This window comes from Chelonoidis abingdonii, chromosome 7 (assembly GCF_003597395.2).
Source record: "Chelonoidis abingdonii isolate Lonesome George chromosome 7, CheloAbing_2.0, whole genome shotgun sequence".
Taxonomy (NCBI): domain Eukaryota; kingdom Metazoa; phylum Chordata; order Testudines; family Testudinidae; genus Chelonoidis; species Chelonoidis abingdonii.
In genome coordinates, this window is record NC_133775.1 from 56,809,078 (window position 1) to 56,827,168 (window position 18,091).

The 18,091-nt window shown below is 47.1% G+C and overlaps 1 protein-coding gene across 1 annotated transcript in view; it reads right to left on the minus strand.

Annotated features, from left to right (window-relative positions):
* Positions 1–18,091, minus strand: part of CACNA1E (calcium voltage-gated channel subunit alpha1 E) — a 263,833-nt gene that overhangs the window by 25,019 nt on the left and 220,723 nt on the right. Inside the window, exons 29-38 of the mRNA XM_075067895.1 lie at positions 17,711–17,848; positions 16,738–16,939; positions 14,432–14,596; positions 13,281–13,391; positions 11,341–11,424; positions 11,079–11,204; positions 10,299–10,364; positions 8,016–8,107; positions 7,196–7,361; positions 4,825–4,952 (exon numbers count right to left, since the gene is read on the minus strand). Coding sequence (XP_074923996.1) covers positions 4,825–4,952; positions 7,196–7,361; positions 8,016–8,107; positions 10,299–10,364; positions 11,079–11,204; positions 11,341–11,424; positions 13,281–13,391; positions 14,432–14,596; positions 16,738–16,939; positions 17,711–17,848 — 1,278 coding nt within the window. The remainder of the gene's footprint in view (positions 1–4,824; positions 4,953–7,195; positions 7,362–8,015; positions 8,108–10,298; positions 10,365–11,078; positions 11,205–11,340; positions 11,425–13,280; positions 13,392–14,431; positions 14,597–16,737; positions 16,940–17,710; positions 17,849–18,091) is intronic.

The following is an 18,091-nucleotide window of genomic DNA, read 5'->3' on the forward strand; positions in this document are numbered from 1 at the left end:
GAGTCTTTGGCTTCTCAGACGCTGTGGAATTTCAGGACTAACCAATCAAGCCTTTTGTCAGGAATCTCCCACTCTTTCCAAATGACTTCTGCAAAGGAGGGATGAAGGGACATGCCAACTTTTCTTGTAATTCTGGACAGGAGAGATTTGCTTTTGGCTTTAGTCTACTCCCCATGATTTCAGACATGCCCAGGGAAAGAACCTCTCTGCTTCTCTGGCACAGGGCTATGTTGGGAAGCCAAGAGTTCCCACGGTGTGGCAAAGGAGCTGGTGAAGGAAGATGAGGATCTGGGATGCTTTCTGGCCTCTCTTGTGTTTTTTAGCCATTTTGCTTCTCTTTTGCCTTTTGGAGGGAGGATTCTCAACCACATCAGAGATAAGTCTATTTTCTTCATTGGGGCTCAGCCCTTGGTGGAGTGGGATGGGCTTCTGTAACTGATGAAGATATGCTGGGATACATTTACCCTGAAAAAGCCGAGATCCCCCGCTTGAGAAGGAAAGTTGGAAAGCATGGCAGCCTCTTCACCATGCAAGTCCATTATCCACTTGAGCATAGGGGTGAAGCCACTGGGGATTTTCCCTTTTAGACTGGACTACATGGGTTGAGAGGACTTTTGTGCTATCCCCAAGGTCACTGAGGAACATCCAGCTTGTTGAATTCCAGGTGCTGAAGATGATTGACTCACACTCTCGTGAAGGTATCCTGAGATGATGATGGGGTGGTGGGGGTGGATGTGGAGGCTACACCAGCCTCTAAACTCTGAACCCCCTTCCCTGGTGGAGTGAGGGACTGTAGACTGGGAACGATGGTGGCACAGAGCACCACTTTTGCAACTCCCAAGAGAGTCTCCTCCCAAAAGGAGCATCTCTGGTCTTCTGCTTTTTCCACCTGACCTGTTCCGCCAAGTTGGGAGAGAATAAATGTGGAAAAGGAGCTCAGAGGGTTGTCCTGTTCTGATGCAGAAATTTGGGCCCCCTGAGGAAAAGGAGGCAGATGGGAGGAAGATTTTGCTCACTGCTGCCCCAAAACGAGCTTGAAAAGATAGGACAGCAAAGGATCTGGCTGGGGTGCCGCGTGGGTGCTTTGTTTGCCTTGCCAGAGGCAGAGAATTTAGTACAAACAGTGGCAGAGCATGGCCAAGAGCCTCGTGGTCAAGTTTAAATTGCTACTGGAAGAGAGGCACAGTCCAGATGTGTTGGACTGGGGGGCAGGGAGATCAGAAGCCATTGAGTCCAGCTGCTGGAGTCCCAATGGGTCACCTGCTCCATTGAATTGTCATCTTTTTGCATCATAGCAAACCAAGAGCCGTGGTCCCCATTTGTCACCATTATGTAACAGCTCTTCGTAGCCACTGTGCACCATGGTAAAAGACTGCAGTGTCCTGAATCTCTGAACAGGATTCCAGCGATTGATCAACGGGGTCTTTGCCTCAGCCCCCTGCCTCGTTCTCCTTTCTAGTTTGCGCTCTCTCTTTCCAGTGACATCCCCGCACCTCTGGCTTTTATTCCTTCTCATCCTCATCCCCTAGCTGTAAAAAATATTTGGTCTCCATTCATCATAGGAAAGAGTTCCCATTGGGATAGCTCTGTGATTCTTGGAATTAAAGGTGCCTTCTCTTTGCCACAGGCAACATTCACACACTGCACAAGTGTTTTGGGAACTCCAGGGTTCTCTGCTTTAGGGAGGAAGGTAAGGGAATAAATTTGTCTAAATCCACATCAATGGGGCTCTGAGATGGATCCCCCTCCCACTGCTTCCCTAAGGTAACAGCTGCTGGTTCTGGGGCGGGTTGGACATCTTTAAACTCGAAGGAAAGCAACGTGAGGGTTCCCTTGTGAGACGCAGTGGTAGTGGAGCAGAGGAGAGTGAAGGAGGGGTTAATGGTGTGTCCCGTTGCCAGGTTATGGCTGGGGACTGGGAGGCAAACCTTGCACGCCACCCTGTAGGGGCAGTTCTTTCCCAGGCCCAGAGGAGGCGAAATCACCCGTACTAATTTGTACATATCCTTATACAGGATCCTGCCGCTGTAAAGGAAGCACACGTGGGTTAATAGGACACTGAGATAATGGAGAAGAGGAAACGAGAGCTTAACCAGGGGTGAGAGACCCAGTTCAGGTCCATGTTTCTCTCCTTCTGGCTCCAACAGACCCAGACTGGAGAAGGCTGTGAAAAGTCACCACCATATAAGCACAGCTACCACCTTCCCCATTCCAAAGGGGTTAGCACCCTCATTCTCACCCAAACTGGGGATTCCCCGTGGAAAGGATTGCCCTAAACATGCACTCGCTCAGATACCCCAAGCCCCAATAATGCCATATCACAAGCCTATGACTAGTTAGAGCGACCTGAAATCCAAGGACATGATTGTAAATCAGTACACAACTACTTGTTTAGGGTTCTAGGAATCTTTGCGCTTTTATGGAGCTGCACCCAATTATACCAGCAGAGAATTTGCCCCACATTGTCAGTTCATTATAGAAATCAGTTAATTAATCCTCACAATATTTCTATGAAATCAGTAGATGAGTACATTTTAACTCCATTTTACAGATAGGGAAACTGAGGCATGGAGAGTTAAAGTGACTTGCCCAAAGCCACACAGCTGCTCAGAGGCAGAGACCACTGCAGCCTCCCTGACTACTATTAGGAAAGCCATGGAGTGAAGCTGCTTTGTCTGTTATTTCCTCTGGTCCTGCCTCACTTTCCTCCCATACCCTAGAGTACTTTTGCATCACTGGCCAGGGATAACCAACTTGTCTAGGCAAAACCATTCATAACAGAGTACAGGCAACTGGACAGGGCACATGGAAACCTTATGGGTCTCTTTATTTAGTGTAGTTGGGGGCCTCTGATGACATTCATTTACAGTATTTATCTATCTATCCCCTTCTCAACACTTAGACCCGCAGCCCCATTCAGGTGAAGGACCCGCTCACATCTGGTAACCCTTCCCCACTCAGCGACAGGGATTAGAGCTGCCATCAATTTTAAAATTAGCCTAGAGCAGCTTGTTTCCTTCTGGTGTTTCCCATAATAACCGGCTAGACTCTATGACATAACAGCATGGGATCTTTTGCTTTGTAAGACCTGGGTGAGAGCAGGCACTGTACCACATTTGGAAAATGCCATCCACAGGGCCTGACAGCAGGTTCTTTCTTTGACTGAACTGAAGAACCCATCGTAGCACCCAGTTCTCAGTGCAAAGGGCACTAGAAATTGCTGGTATCAAGATGTCACCCTTCCTAAATTTCTGAGGAGAGAATGAGCCTGCTTTGCACTGCTTGGACCTCTCAGGTCTGCATGACCATGGCTTCTCTGCTCTACAGCATCACACACTGAAGTCTCAGAACTGTACAATGCATGGGCATCTGATAAGAGGACGGACCTGCCTATTCCAGCCTTGGTGATGTTTTCACAGCCTGGAATGCTGCCGCTGAGAAGCAGTCCTGGGAAGATGGCTAACTTGAGTCAGGCTGGAAAAGGTGCTAAAGTGGATCATGCTAAGGACAGATAACGTTAGGAATAATCACTGCCTGGGTTAGTTCTCAGTAAGCAATAAATCAGGTTGCAAAAATGTGAAGGTGGATTGATTCCAAATGGAGCAGAGTTTGTAGCTGACATCATCTTGTGCCTGAAGCTGATGCAGCACCGAGTGTACATGGTTTCAAAGAGGCTGCCCAAAGTGCTGACCCAACACCGACAGGAGATGGATCCCTGTGGCACTCGCGGTGCCAATGAGGATCTGCACCCAGAGAGGGCATTCACAGTATTCCTAATGCCGAGAAGGGCTGATGTTGTGACCAGCAGCCCTGATGCACTCCCAGTGTTGCTGAGGATTAGAGCTCAGTAAGCTGCCCCAGGAATGCTCCCAGTGATCTCAGGCATGTAGGCTGAAAGCAGCCTTCCTGGAGCACTGCTGGGGATTTTGTCTGGAGCAGTCACCCTAAAGCACTTTCGGCTCCACCTCAATGGCCACATGAGTGACCACCCTCACGCAATGCTTCTTCTCCAGTGTGGTAGCGCTAGACTGACTTGCTCTCCCAAATGGGAACTCTCTTTTCAGAGGGATCCTGGAGAGGCTGCCTGAGGTATCATTAGAGGATTCAAAAGCCTTCTCCCGTCTCAACAAGGATGGGCGAAGTGCATTGGCCATATTAAATCTAGCCCTGTCCTCAGGCTCACTCTCATCCAAAGCATCTCAACCCTTTCTCAATGTTTGAATAAGGTCCTGAGCAGCTAAATTAGCAGGAGTCCAGCTACCTTCGCAGCCTCTCTGCTGGGCTCACACACTGATTCAAATGGTGATTTTGTACACTCCGGTGCACAAAGTATTGGGGGCTGGAGGATGGACAGTTGCTTGCAGATTGTCTTGAGGGTGTGGGAATCTGACTGGCAGCAGGAAAACAGGAAGGGAGGAAGATCCAAAGCCAACAGTTGGAAGGTGGTGGTGTGTGGAGGTAGCTGGGGGCTGCCAGAGGAGCTACAGAGAGGGATGCAGTAGGAATATCCAAAGGTTTGGATAACACTGTACTTATCATGCTTCTCCAAAAAGAAGCAGCCAAAACCTTTGAACTTCAGCCCATCGCTAGTTATCAAAGGAGCAGGATGCCCAGGGGGCTATAAGGCAGCCCACAAACAGGAAAGTAGCTCTGTGCCATTGGACCTCCCAGGAGCCAGCCAGTATTTTCCTCTCACAGCTGCGTGTTCCAGCAGCTCTGATTCCCTTCCCTTCTCTGACTGTCCCAGGTATTACAGCCAAATGGGTTCCCAAAAAAAGGGGGCTTTGAGAGGCCAGGGAAAGGAGGAGGAAGTTGGCTACATACCATGCAGCTCTGTCATACTCCGCCCAGATCCGGACAAACTCATCTAAGTGATGAGGCCCCAGGATGGAGGAATCCCGAGTCAGGTATTCAAAATTGTCCATGATGACAGCCACAAACAGATTGAGCATCTAAGTGAAAAGGAAAGAGACAGAGAGAAAGGTATGGAGAGATAGAGACAGAGCATAAAAAAGGGAGGGAAGATGGGAGAGTAATATATGGAAGAAGACAGAAGAAAAAGGAATCTGTAAATAAAGAGCATGGTAGTTTTGTGGCAGCTCCCCCATGCACAGAACTCCTATTGAAGTGCATGCATGGAGCAGCTACAGAATCAGATGATTAATTGTCACACAGATCAATACTGATATTTTCAAACACTGCATCCGACTAGGTGCACACTGTATTACAATGGAAATAGCCTCTTTGGTGTGTCAGTAGCACCAGGCAGAGGACTCCTCCCTGACACGTTACATGTCGACCTGCGCTCATTACGCTTGGCAGCTGTGGATTGTGCTGATCTGAACATCCCACTAAATACCAGCATTTAACCTTCAGGCAGCTGAGAGCACAAGTAAGGAACCACACCACACTGGGCAAGAGGCAATCAGATAGCAGTGGCGGCTCCAGACACCAGCGCTCCAAGCACATGCCTGGGGCAGCAAGCCGCAGGGGGCACCCTGTCAGTCCCTTCGGCGGCTTGCCTGCGGGAGGTCTGCCAGTCCCGCAGATTCGGTAGCAATTCAGTGGCGGGTACGCTGAATCCGTGGGACCGGCAGACCTCCCGCAGGCAAGCTGGCGAATCTGCGGAACCAGGGACCTCCCGCAGGCAAGCCGCCGAAGGCAGCCTGCTTGCTGTGCTTGGGGCGGCAAAAAGCTAGAGCTGCCCCTGGCACGCAGAAAGGGTTAGTACATCAGCATTACTCCCCTAGGCTGTGTCTAGCTAACCAGTGAGAATCTGAACAGCACCTGGGCTCTCCTCACAACAGTGACTTGGCTGAGCCAGGGAACAAAGAACACAGAAGCGAGGCGATCTAGCCAGTGCCTTCTGATAGTGCCTTCCGAGCCCACAACGTTCTTTAGCTGAGCCGTTCACAGTGAGGGCAATGACCTTTCGCCACCACGATACTTCACCATTAAATCTAGAGCATCACGTTTCATGCCCAGGGCTCTACTCTTCATTACATCCACTCCCCTACATACCATGTCCCCTCTTGTCTCTCTGTCTGTCCCTCTCACTCGCAGTTTCTCTATACCACACCTTTGCCTTCCTTATGAAGGATGGGCAGAGTTAGACAGCCAGCTGTAACTGGGGTTCTCCATTGCATTTCTGGCTTAGAGGCTTTGCTGTACAGGGAAATTTACAAGCATTACTGTAACTGGTGCTACAATTATTATGGCTATATACTCTTCATCTGGATATTCTTATCTGGCACAACAATGGCCTTTTTTCAGTGTTGCTCATGTCTCCATGGAGGCATGGTGGTTCCCAGCCTTGAGGACTTGGAGAGCTAGTTTACCATTGAATGGATTACTGGGAAGCAACTGCGAGCTGAGACCAGACAGTGTAAGTGGAGCTCTGATTGGCGGCATGGACTTATACCACCCGCTCTGATCAGCTACATGTAGGGATGCCAAGAGCCACAGGCTGAGTGTCAACTGATTCAGTGCAAGTTCGAATGGTGCCTTTCCCAAGCACCGTCCTGACTGCATCCCCTTTTTACAAAACAATTGAGATCACTTCCCCCTTCCATGAGTAGGCTCAAATGTGTGCGTGTGTGTGTGTGTGTGCACGCATGCGCACACTGGTAGGGGGACAACTGTAACTCTCCACAGTTTCCTGCCACAGAGAGCATACATTATCTTTTGCAACCACAACTTCCCTGTTAAATGAAAAAATAGGGATAGGAGGCAGATATAGATCACGAACCTCACCTTGACCCACAGAGCAGGTGGGCCTGCTCTCCATACTGACAGTCACATGGCAGATCATTTGAAATTCTAAATGCAGGGCAAAATCACGCTGAGTTGTATTCATGATGAAAGGGACAGGCCTCTGGGTCAGAACAGCCCCTCCTTACCACTGTCCCTGAAACCAGCTAGGCATGGCTCTTACAGTGATAAAACCCGTCTTGAACATTTCTTGCTGTCCCTGGTATAAGAGTGCTAGCTTCTTTAGCAACCAGGGGTAACAGAACCTGGAGCAGAGAGCAGAAGGCGAGATCTCTCTGAGTCTCTTTGCAGAGTGAATCCCACCCATCATGGAGTAGTGAAGGGTAGGGTAGGATGGGACGAGGATGTCCCTGGGTTGGGAGCAGATAGTGCTGAGTCCTCCCGAGAACTGAGAGATCAGTGGGGTGGAAGGAGGTGAACTCACCAGGAAGGAGCAAAAGAAGATGAAGGAGACAAAGTACACGTAAGCCAGATCCGTTCCACAGTGCTCATTCTCGTGCTGTCCGGATGTTGCCGTGGTGTCTGGCTCACAGCCTTTGCCTTGCAGGCATGACAGCATGATCTCCTGCCATGCTTCACCCGTGGCACTCCTGCATCCAAAACACACCCACCATTAACAGCTGCTCAAAGCAGAGCCCCTCACTGCTCCACAACTTTACTACATATGAGCAGGATGCTTGGAAATTTGCCCCACCTCCCCCTTTGGAAATTAAAATCTGCCACCTCAGAACTTATGGTCTCTGCCAATAACCAACGCCAGTGGCTTCTGAAGATGGCATAAAACCCCCATAACAAACTAAAGCGTACAGCACTGTATCACGGTGGGAGGCAAGATGGCTTCCTGACTCCAGCTAGTGATCATCTTATGCCCTAAAGCAAAAGGAGAAAGGACCCTTGAATTCCGACCTAGATGGCATGACTGCAGATGCTGTTCTCAGACATAGTTGTTTTATTTCTATCCTGCAGCAGCAAGTTTCACAAGTCAGAAATCCAATGCCTGAATGTCAGCAGCCCACACAGGACAGGGAGACTAACAGCTCCAAGTGTAAAGCTGAAAAGCCACTGTTGTGTGTGTGGAGCTAGGGTGACTTGTGATCCCCACCTGCTTTTCTAGCTGGGGCACCCCAGCAGTTCTACTGTGGCAGACACTCATGCAGCCAGGCAGGCCTTTAGCATTTTGACTTAGGCAGGGACGAAATGGGGAAAAACGAGATGTTTAGTTATGATTCAAAATGCACGTGTACCTAAAAAGGAGCATAAGAGAGGCCAGGAAGCTGCGGAAGTTGTTGTGACGGTTAATGTGGCTTTCTTCATCTAATTTGATATTCCCAAAAACCTAAGGGCAAAAAGGAAAGAAAACTCAACACACAAGAACTGCCAAGCACGAAGTGCACCGACCTGTGCAGCCAGGGACTGGAATCGGTTATGTTCCCTCCCACCTGCCCATGGAGCAAACAGCTGGTCTGATCTCAGCGAGGATTACACATCACAAAGGCTTCTGCTGGAGTGCACCCTTCAGGTCAGGGTGCAGTTATGCTGGCTGTCACCAAAGGAGGGACTGCACTAACACAGACACACATATGCGGGGATGGTGAGGAATCCATCTGGCCAGCAGCTGCCTCCTTCAGAAGAGCAGATCAGGAAAGCCGTCGAATGCTTTTCACGCTATGCTATCAAAAAGTTCTTTTTGTAAAATGGTAGTAACGCCTTGGGTTAAATTCTCCTCTTTCTCAAAGCACGTTGGTGCAACTCCATGAAGCCAACATATCGGTAATAAATGATGAGAAAATCCGGCTTATTGAATATATGTGCAGACATTTCTGGTACACATCAATATATGAAAGATTGCGAAGCGCTCAGATATTATGGCAATTGGAGCCATGAAAGTATCGAAGACATCTAGACATGATTTTCGGTACATCTTGTGTGTGTTTCAGTGTGTTTTGAGTACTTTGAGTACACGCCTCTTGAGAAAGAGGTATGGTCTGAACACAGAACTGGAGCCAGGACGTCCTAAATTCTAAATCTGACTCTGACAGTGATACTTAACTTGTGCCTCAGTTTCCCATCTGTACAATGGGGATAGTAGTGACCTACAACCTTGAGGCGTTGTAGGGCTGAATAAGTTTGTGTTTGGAAAGTACTTTGGAGAGGAAAAGTATTGTGTTAGTATCATTACATATCTATTCTACTTTCAGCATACCTAAAAATACACTAACTGCTGACTATTTTTTCTACAAAGGTTTTTGGAATGTGTAATTGTAGAATATTTTCTGCCTCCAGCTATTTTGCTCAAACACCGCCCACTCACCACTGCTTGGGGAATTTGTTCACAAAGGTGTTAAAACAAATCAAATACTATCGCACCACAAGGGGGATTAAATCTGATGGCAATTGTGAGGGGCTGAGAAAGCCTGCATGGGGGTGGGGAGGGAGGGGAAAGTGGCCAAAAATAGATCAATAGAGCATAGTCAGTCAAATCTTTTGGGGGAAAACCCGGTAAACAAATAAATTTCCACGCAAACAAAGGAAACCAGATTCTCTATCCAGAGCAGGTGGCAATGACAGCCCTAGCAACAACCCCCCCACACCCAAAGCACTTCCCAGCTGTGACTATCAGGCAGTTTTAGTTGTCATGATCCCTCAATCACTGTAGAATGAAGCCCTGAGTATTAACAGCCAAAGCTGCCTTCCCAGAGATGGGGTGTGGGTCTTGGACAGTCTTCAAACCACAAGATCAATCCGGCAAACCACGTAATCATCTGCTTAACTTTAAATGCATGAACGACTCCACTGACTACAGTGGGGCTCCTCCTGTGCTTATGGGCTTTGCTGGACTGGGGCCTAAAAGCCTGGTTCTGCAAAGCACTGAGTATCCTCAATGCCCACTGACTTCAACTGCAGGATCAGGCCCTAGCCCTGGTTTCTGCAACACGAGGCCTTCCCAAACCAATACAGGGATGTTGGGCAACAGAGATTAGTGAGAGGAACCAGATCAACAAAGGTTCTCACAAGGACCCTGTCAGGCAGGATGTTAGTTGTGAATTGGATTCTGCAGGCTGGGACCAGACATTAGTGGGACCTGAGTCATTCCTAAGGTTTTAGGCACTATAGAGTTCTGCTTGGAAAGAAAGAGGTAAACTGAGCTGTCCACATGGATTGCCCAGCTGAGCATAATATGAGAGATCTCTGATGATGTAGTCCACAGGAAGGATTCCATCCAGGTGTACTACATCACTGGAGTCCCGGAGACATAATCCTGGAGAAGGTAGTCTGGATATGTACATTGCCAGAGGATTCTGGGGGACACACACTGCAACCTGTGGGTGTATTAAACACTGCAGCTCCTACTGAGCAAGATTTCAAACCTCTGTAGCACTTGACCTGGTCACCAGACTCCAACACAGTAAGCAGATGTGAGACTGGATAATGCTAAAGTGGGTGACAGAGTGGACCACTCTTCACTGTCTGCCCCAGAGAGAAGCAGCCTTGTAGGAGCATACGCACACCTGGACGCCTTTGCTTACCTGCATCCCAATGATTGCATATATGAAGAAAAGCATAGCGATCAAGAGACAGACATATGGGAGGGCCTGAAAGGGAAATACACAACAGTCTGGTTTAGCAAGGTAGAGGCTTCAGAATATTAGTAAAATGCAATAGCTTGTGAACTGTGCTAAGCCCCCTATGGCCTATTGCAATTAGTTGCAAAGAAACAGCCAGAATTACACGCCTTGCTGGAATGGTGCAACATCTTCTTGACTGTTGAATTTCAAAACAAACACAGGGACTAGAAATTAAAATATCACATAATTGTGATTTACAAAATACAGACAAAGAATTTAGCCAATGTAAAAGCACAACACCAGACAGTGCTGCTGTCGAATACCTGGCAAACCATGCTGGGTACTGAAATGCAAATGAGCACATCCAAAAAGACCTCCAAGGACCCTCTGGAATGGTGCAGTCCCCTCCCTCCATTTTTTGCAAGAAAGCTTTTACTGCTTCTCCCTTCTGCATTTAGAATTAGAGGTGGGTTAATTTTAAAAAGTTCAGAGGGTTGGTTCATATAAACTCTCCACAGTTTGGATGCTGATCCAAAATTTTCTGGTTCTTCCTGAACCCCAACAGCTCATAAATATCATAAGAATAATACTTAGTCCTGCCAAGAGTGCAGGGGATTGGAGTAGATGGCCTCTCAAGGTCCCTCTCAGCCTTACAATTCTATGATTCTAAGACTGACACAAGTTGAGTAACTGTTCCACCACCACACCTGCCCCCACAGGGGAGACTAATGTGTCCTTTACCTTGAAGGACTGCACAAAGGTCCACAGCAGGATACGGATGGTGTAGCCCTGGCGGAGCAGTTTGATGAGGCGAGCAGCCCGGAACAGCTTCAGGAAGCTCATGTTGAAGCTGCTGGTGTTCACCAGCTGCAAGAAGATCAAACAATCAGAAGAAGGCAAAAATCACCATGTCTATCCTCCACCCCCAAGAAGAGGAAAGAAGCAAGGCATCCCCCTTCCACTTTCAATCGCTGGTACGAATTTCCAAGGTCAGAATATTCACCTTGGTGTCTGTCAAGATGATTTCAGTGATGCTCCCAATCACAGTGATGAAGTCAAAGATGTTCCAGGTGTCCCGGAAATAATTCTGCAAAGAGACCAAAAATATGTGGATGTGGAGCAGAATCATCTCAGATTCAGGCCACGCTGAAACACATGCCAAGTCTTCACACATCACCACCACCACCACCACAGATATTGTCCTCTTTCTATGCAACCAGCCTCTGGAATATTGTCTTGTGTCTGAGGGGGTTGTAGCCCAGAATATATCTATGATGAGGCAGATTTTCTATAAGGTAACTCTTGCGTTGAATAGGCCAAACTGCTAAAAGAAGGCACAGAATTCTCTTGCATTGTCAAAAGGGGACTAAAAGAACAGAGAAACTACTGCAATCCTGACTGAAGGCCCAATCACAAGTGGATGAGCCCAGAGACACTGTTGTCTATTTAAACTATGCAGCGGAGTATCTATGCAACTGAATACAATCAGGTGCCTAAATAGCTATTTACAACTTCTGAAGTCAATGAAAGTTTTGCCTGAATAAGAACTTCAGGAACTGGCCTACCAATAACACTTTGCCTTTACATAGCACCTTCCATCTGAGGAAATCAGAGTGCTTTAAAAGGGTGTGTAAGTATCATCGTTCCCCTCTGATAGATAGAGAAAACGAGACAGAGTGAGATTGAGAGCCCAGGGAGTCAGACATGCAGCCAGGAACAGAATATAGGTCTTTTGATTCCCAGTCCTTTGCTCTAAACACTAGACCATGCTGCCTCCTAGACAGATAGATCCATGATTCGGAAAAGGGTTGCTGGTGTGCTGTGCAGCCCAAGTCCACATGCGCTGGGTCAGAGGAGGGCTCTTTGCACTCACAGAACTGTCCATTGACTGGCTCAATATTCTGTCTCCATGTCTCGGAGGTTGGTTATTCACTATTAATTATTATTTATCAAGTGCAACAGGTGTACATGGCCCCTCATCAGCTTGCAACAAAAAAGTCACTGCCCTGTGCATCTTGCAATCTAACAGCAATAGTTTAATGTAAGTGTGCCATATGCTGGACTGCCATAGTGGAGAGCAACCAGATGTCATCCAGCAGGACGGATGAGAAACAAAAGGAAAAAGAAATAAAGAACAAACAGAATCAGCTTTTGCTAAGGGTAGCTGAAGACAAGAAAAAGTGTTATGGTCACAAACAACAGATTCCTTGGTCTGAATAATGAGATAATTAGTGGTGAATGGCTGAGACTCAAGGGAATGATAATTAAATATGAAGCCTTTCACCACTATATTGCCAGTTCCAATCTGGGATCAACAGTTATCAATGAATGGGTATTTCGTGGCCTGGTTGAAAGGAATTAGTGGACTCAATCCAGTTCCTAGTGCACAGGCATCAACATAATATCAGCCACCAACACAACTGGTAATAAACTGGCACTCTGGTTGGCAGCCTCAGCAGAAAGGCCAAAGCCTGAACAAGTCTAGACACTGAATTGGCCAGGTGGGAAGGGGTGACAATCTGAAAGCTGTCACCGACAGTAAATTCACACAAAATATCAAAGTCCATTAAAAATAACATCGCCACTTGGGTTCAGCAGTGCGGGTGACTCTCAATTGTTCAGATTAAATGAAAATCCCAGAGATTTCACTCTAAGATATTGACTCAGGAATCTGGAAAGCTCTGGACTGACCAAGAAAGCTGGTAGAAATCCAGTGTCATGGTGCTTAACAAGAATCCAAAGCAAGACTCCAACACTCAGAATAGGTACAGCACTCAAAAAGATGCCAGAACTAAATACCAGTTACATTCCAGGAAGCTAAATCCAATTACTAATGCCCAAAGAACAGAGTATTAACTCACACTAGGAAGCCAAAGTCCACCACCACTGCCAGTTGAACCGAGTACCCAAAGCTGGTATGAAGTACTAGTACCAATCACTTACCAGGAAGCCAAAAGCTATGATCTTCAGGACGCATTCCAATGAGAACACCATGGTAAATGCGATGTTCAGGTACTTGAGAGCCAGCTCATATGTGTAGGGCGCGGAATAGTACTGCCAGAAAGAGAGAGAGAGTCAGAACCATCTACAGTAAGCTACCAAAATTGGGTCTTACAAGGAATCTTTAGTTCCATGGTGGGATTAGACTTTGCCCAAGATCCTGAGATTTATCCCATGTGTTTTACTATTGACTGGCTAGTGACAAGCCCCCCACCATTTTTTTAAGCCCACTACATATCCAGTAATATTCATTCTGCCCTTCTGCTTTGTTTCTGCTGAGGCTAAGGAAACAGGATGGAGCTGAGGGGAAGAAGGATTATCCAGATGGCAACCACTGCTTAGGTGTTGATCACAGAATCCAGATTACATTATAATTGCCAGTGTCTCACTAATTCATGAGGTCCTCCTGTTGAAGGCAATTGTTGTTGCAGCGTCACTGCTTGTTACCTACACTGTTCACAATGTAAGGGTGTACTGAACTTTCAAGTGTGCGTTTGTGCTCTTGAAAGAATTTCCTACAGGCTATGGGGAAAGCAACAAGAGATGGGGCGTATTGAAACAGGAGAGTATTAGCCATCCTCCTCAAGATTTGAGGAGATGGAAGTTGGCATCTCAGTATAGAACATACAAGTGTCTGCACAAGGAAGACAAAAAAAAATTAGCCTTAGGTGGAAGAATTGCATTTGGACAAGCAAATCATTTAGTCAGATTCCTAACATGGGTGTGAAAAATGAAGGTGCAGTTTCAGAGGCTGGGGTGAGGTCTCTTTGAAAATCTGGCCTTGCGTGCCATCGAGATTAATAGCCTTTCAGGTTTCACAGCAAGCACTGTGCTCGACAGATTAAGTGCAAACTGGAAATATTTGCTTGAATAATAAACACACCGGTGTAAGAGCCGAGGCTGTGACTCCATCAGCTTTCCTAGTCATCTATACCAACAGACATGATATGATATGTGACCTGGGTGCCAAGACCCCAGCATCTTCTTAAAACAAATAACAGTTTCTAAATCCCTCCCTGTCTGTTTCAGCTCCCCTCCAATTCCCTACACAGAGGCATGCCATCCTGGGCCTCTGGTACACCCGGTCAGCTCACCTTCATCATCAGCACCACGGTATTCAGTGCTATCATGGCCATGATGGTGTACTCAAAGGATGGGGAGACTACAAAGTGCCAGACACGGTACTGGAAGGTGTGTCGGTTTTGAGGCATGTAGCGCGTGAGAGGTTTGGCACTAATGGCAAAGTCAATGCACGCCCTCTGAAACAAAACAAAGTCTGTTAGCCTGCACTCAGCTTCTCGTCTTTCTTCCCACTACCCATGATGCCCTGTTACTGGTTCTCTGCTACAGGTGAATGGAAGAGAATAAATATTGTTCTCCTGAGCTGTGTGAATCCCAAGTCCCTGGGGGTTTCCTGCATGTCATTATGCAGCAGTGTGTTGATGGGCTGAGGAGTGACTGGGCAGAGTATCTGCTGCTATCAGGATCCTCAGGTCCTTCCTTCCCTCGAGTTAGGTGGATTGCCTGGGGCCATGGAGGCTACTCCAGTCATTATGCTGGAGACGCAGCCCTACAAAAACTCTTCTGCCATTCGGAGATCTTGGGGGAGAGTTCCCCAGCACCCAGCTGAGCTAATCAAGCTGAACGTGGGGAATGGATCTGTCCCAAGAAGCAGAAGGTCACTATAATCTGCAGCAAAATGTACACCCTGTGACGCAGTGAAACAATGTAGGATTTTCCCATGACTGCACTCTAATCAATTTCACTCCATTCACATTCAGCATAAAATAACGGCATGAGTTAATGACGTTACTACTGTGGTTTAGGCTCAGATGGAATAAACTTAGTCAATCAGAGCACAGGGACTTTGTACAGTTACTGAGCTGTTATGCGACAGTTGTTTTCAGAAACTATCTCCTATACAGATCCACGTGTCCTAACTGCTCTCCACATGCACACACTCACCACAAACCACATGATCACACAGAACCTGGCGGCCCCAATTACTTATTTTATCCAGCTGACAGAACATAAAAAACCAAACTTAGCTGAATTATGTCTCAAAATTGTTTCTTCACTAGAGGTTCCAGGCGAGTCAGACTAGGGTTCTTCCTGTGAACTCAGTAATAGCCATACCCTGGAATAATGAACATGTGCGTCCTTCCACCCTGGCATTTCTTTAGGCCAGGATATGGTTATTGCCACGTGGACAGGAAATGGCCTCAAGTTACCATTGAAAATCACCCACTATTTGGGAGCATTTGGGCAGTAACAGCACAGGAAATCCAGGCAGTTACATGTACGTCCACACCTTGAATACTGCGTACAGTTCTGGTTGCCTCATTTCAAAAACGATATATTAGAATTGGAAAAGGTACAGAGAAGGGCAACAAAAATGATCAGGAGGTGGAACAGCTTTCATGTGAGGAGAGATTAAAAAGACTGTACTGTTCAACTTGGAAAAGAGACGACTAAGGGGGGATATGATAGAGGTCTATAAAATCATGACTGGTGTGGAGAAAGTGAATAGGGAAGTGTTATTTACCCCTCCATATAACACAAGAACCAGGAGGTCACCCAACCAGGCAGCTGGTTTATAATAAACAAAAGGAAGTACTTCTTCACACAATGCGCAGTCAGTCTGTGGAACTCTTTGCCCAGGGATGCTGTGAAGGCCAAAAGTATAAGAGGGTTCAAAAAAGAACTAGGTAAGTTCATGGAAGATAGGTACATCAATGGCTGTTAGCCAAGATGGTCAGGGATTCAACCCCATGCTCTGGGTGTCCCTAAGCCTCTGACTGAATGACAGTCAGATAGATCACTTGATAGTTGTCCTGTTCTGTTTATTCCCTTTGAAGCACCTGGCGTTGGCCATTGTTGGAAGACAGGATACTGGGCTAGATGGACCAATAATGCTGGATAAAATGCAGATGAGGAAAATCATTTTCCTCTTCCAGTCTAGGGCAAAGCCTCTCTAGCAAGGAAGTAGATGGGGGAGGGAACATGACTCCCTAGCTCTTCTGTTTGAGGGCCAGTAGGGGTGATTCACCACCGCCACAGATGGGTTTCCTTTAAAACAATAGCCTCCTTTTCAAATAGCTGAGAAGCCTGGTGAACTATTACCGGCTGGATGGTCAGGACAAAAATGTAATCGGTGAGAATGACTCAGGTGTGATTAAAACATCCTACGTTCCAGAAGCAAATGCAAAGGGAAGGCAGATATTGCATAAGCTGGAGTCTAGGGTGAAGAGAACTTAACTGGAGTCCATCCAGGCTTTCACATCACATGCCTTAGCCCTCAGCTCCACCACTCCATGGTCTATACTTGAAGCTGTCTGTTGCTACAGTACATGCAAAACAAAATCATCCTGCCCTCTGCTCTCCTGTTTTTATGTGTTACCTCGTTCTTCTCCAGACTGCACTCCTCCATCATTTTGTCTCCTTGCTCCTGGAAAGTGATGATGATGAGCGCCACAAAGATGTTGACAAAGAAGAAAGGGAAGACCACAAAATATACCACATAAAAAATGGACATCTCCATGCGGTTACTGCGGCTGGGCCCCCTGTCCTCCTCAGTAACATCCACTGAATGCTGCAGCACCCTGGATAGACAGGGAAAAAGAGAGGCACAAAGGGTCACATAGATGCCAATGGCTGGTCCATTCTGGATGCCTCTTCACATTGTACTTGACTAGGAGAACATCATGTACCGAATGGTACCACCTTTAATATTCATCTCCATCTGTCCCCACTGTGCATACTGGTTATGATGATAAAGCAAGCCTTCTATCTAACCTGCTCAGTCATGGACACACTCTGACAATGCTGGCTACCTGTTTCATGACAAGATATTCCCCTCTCCTACAAGAGTCCCAGAGCTCTTCCCATTGTCTACCCTGGACGGTGGGCTTTGCCAGAGTTAAACATACGTCCCTCATAAAAAGGAGTATCCAAGAGCACTCTCTTGTTCAACATATGGTAGGGGACTGTCCGAGTTCTGCCAACATGCTGAGTGGACTAGCTCACAGAGTTCCCCTCTGACTTATGCTGGGAGATGGACTGGTGTCAAATTCCCCTCAGGCCCACTCAGGGCAGTTGACTGTCCCAGCATTCACTTCCCAAGAAGGGAGTTGGTTCCACCAGGATCCTATACCCATTAACTGGTGAGAGTTCTCACATACTGGTATAATTTCTTGACCTATCTCCTTCCCCACAACTCTTCTCTCAGTGCCTTCTACCCCTTTCCCACCTGGAAAAACCCAGTTACTAGCCCTACCATTTAAACAGCTCTTCAAAAGGGGAATGTGAGGTTTCTTCATGAATCCTGTGCCCACAGACACCTGCAAGCAGACAGGTCCAAGAACAATACTCACTGTGGCCACCCCTCTCCAGTGGAGACAGTGAAGAGTGTAAGCAAAGCCCAAATGATGTTGTCGTAGTGAAATTCATGGCGCTTCCATTCACGACACTTCACTTCCATCTTGTTTTTCTCATGGTCCACGTAGTTGCCTCTGTAAGGTTAGGAGAGAACATCAGGACCTCTTTATACTGCCAGGACTGAAGAGGATTTAACTTTGTAGGGCAGCAGGGACACTTTTCTCCCCTTGTTAGGATGGAGAAGGCTTGATGGAGAGAGAAAATTAAGGAAACTGGAGGTGGGGAGAAACAAGATGAACAGGTTGAAGGAGACAGAGAGAAGGGGAGAGAAAAAGCAATCAAAAAGAGAAGGAAAGAAGAAAACAGACTGGGAGAAG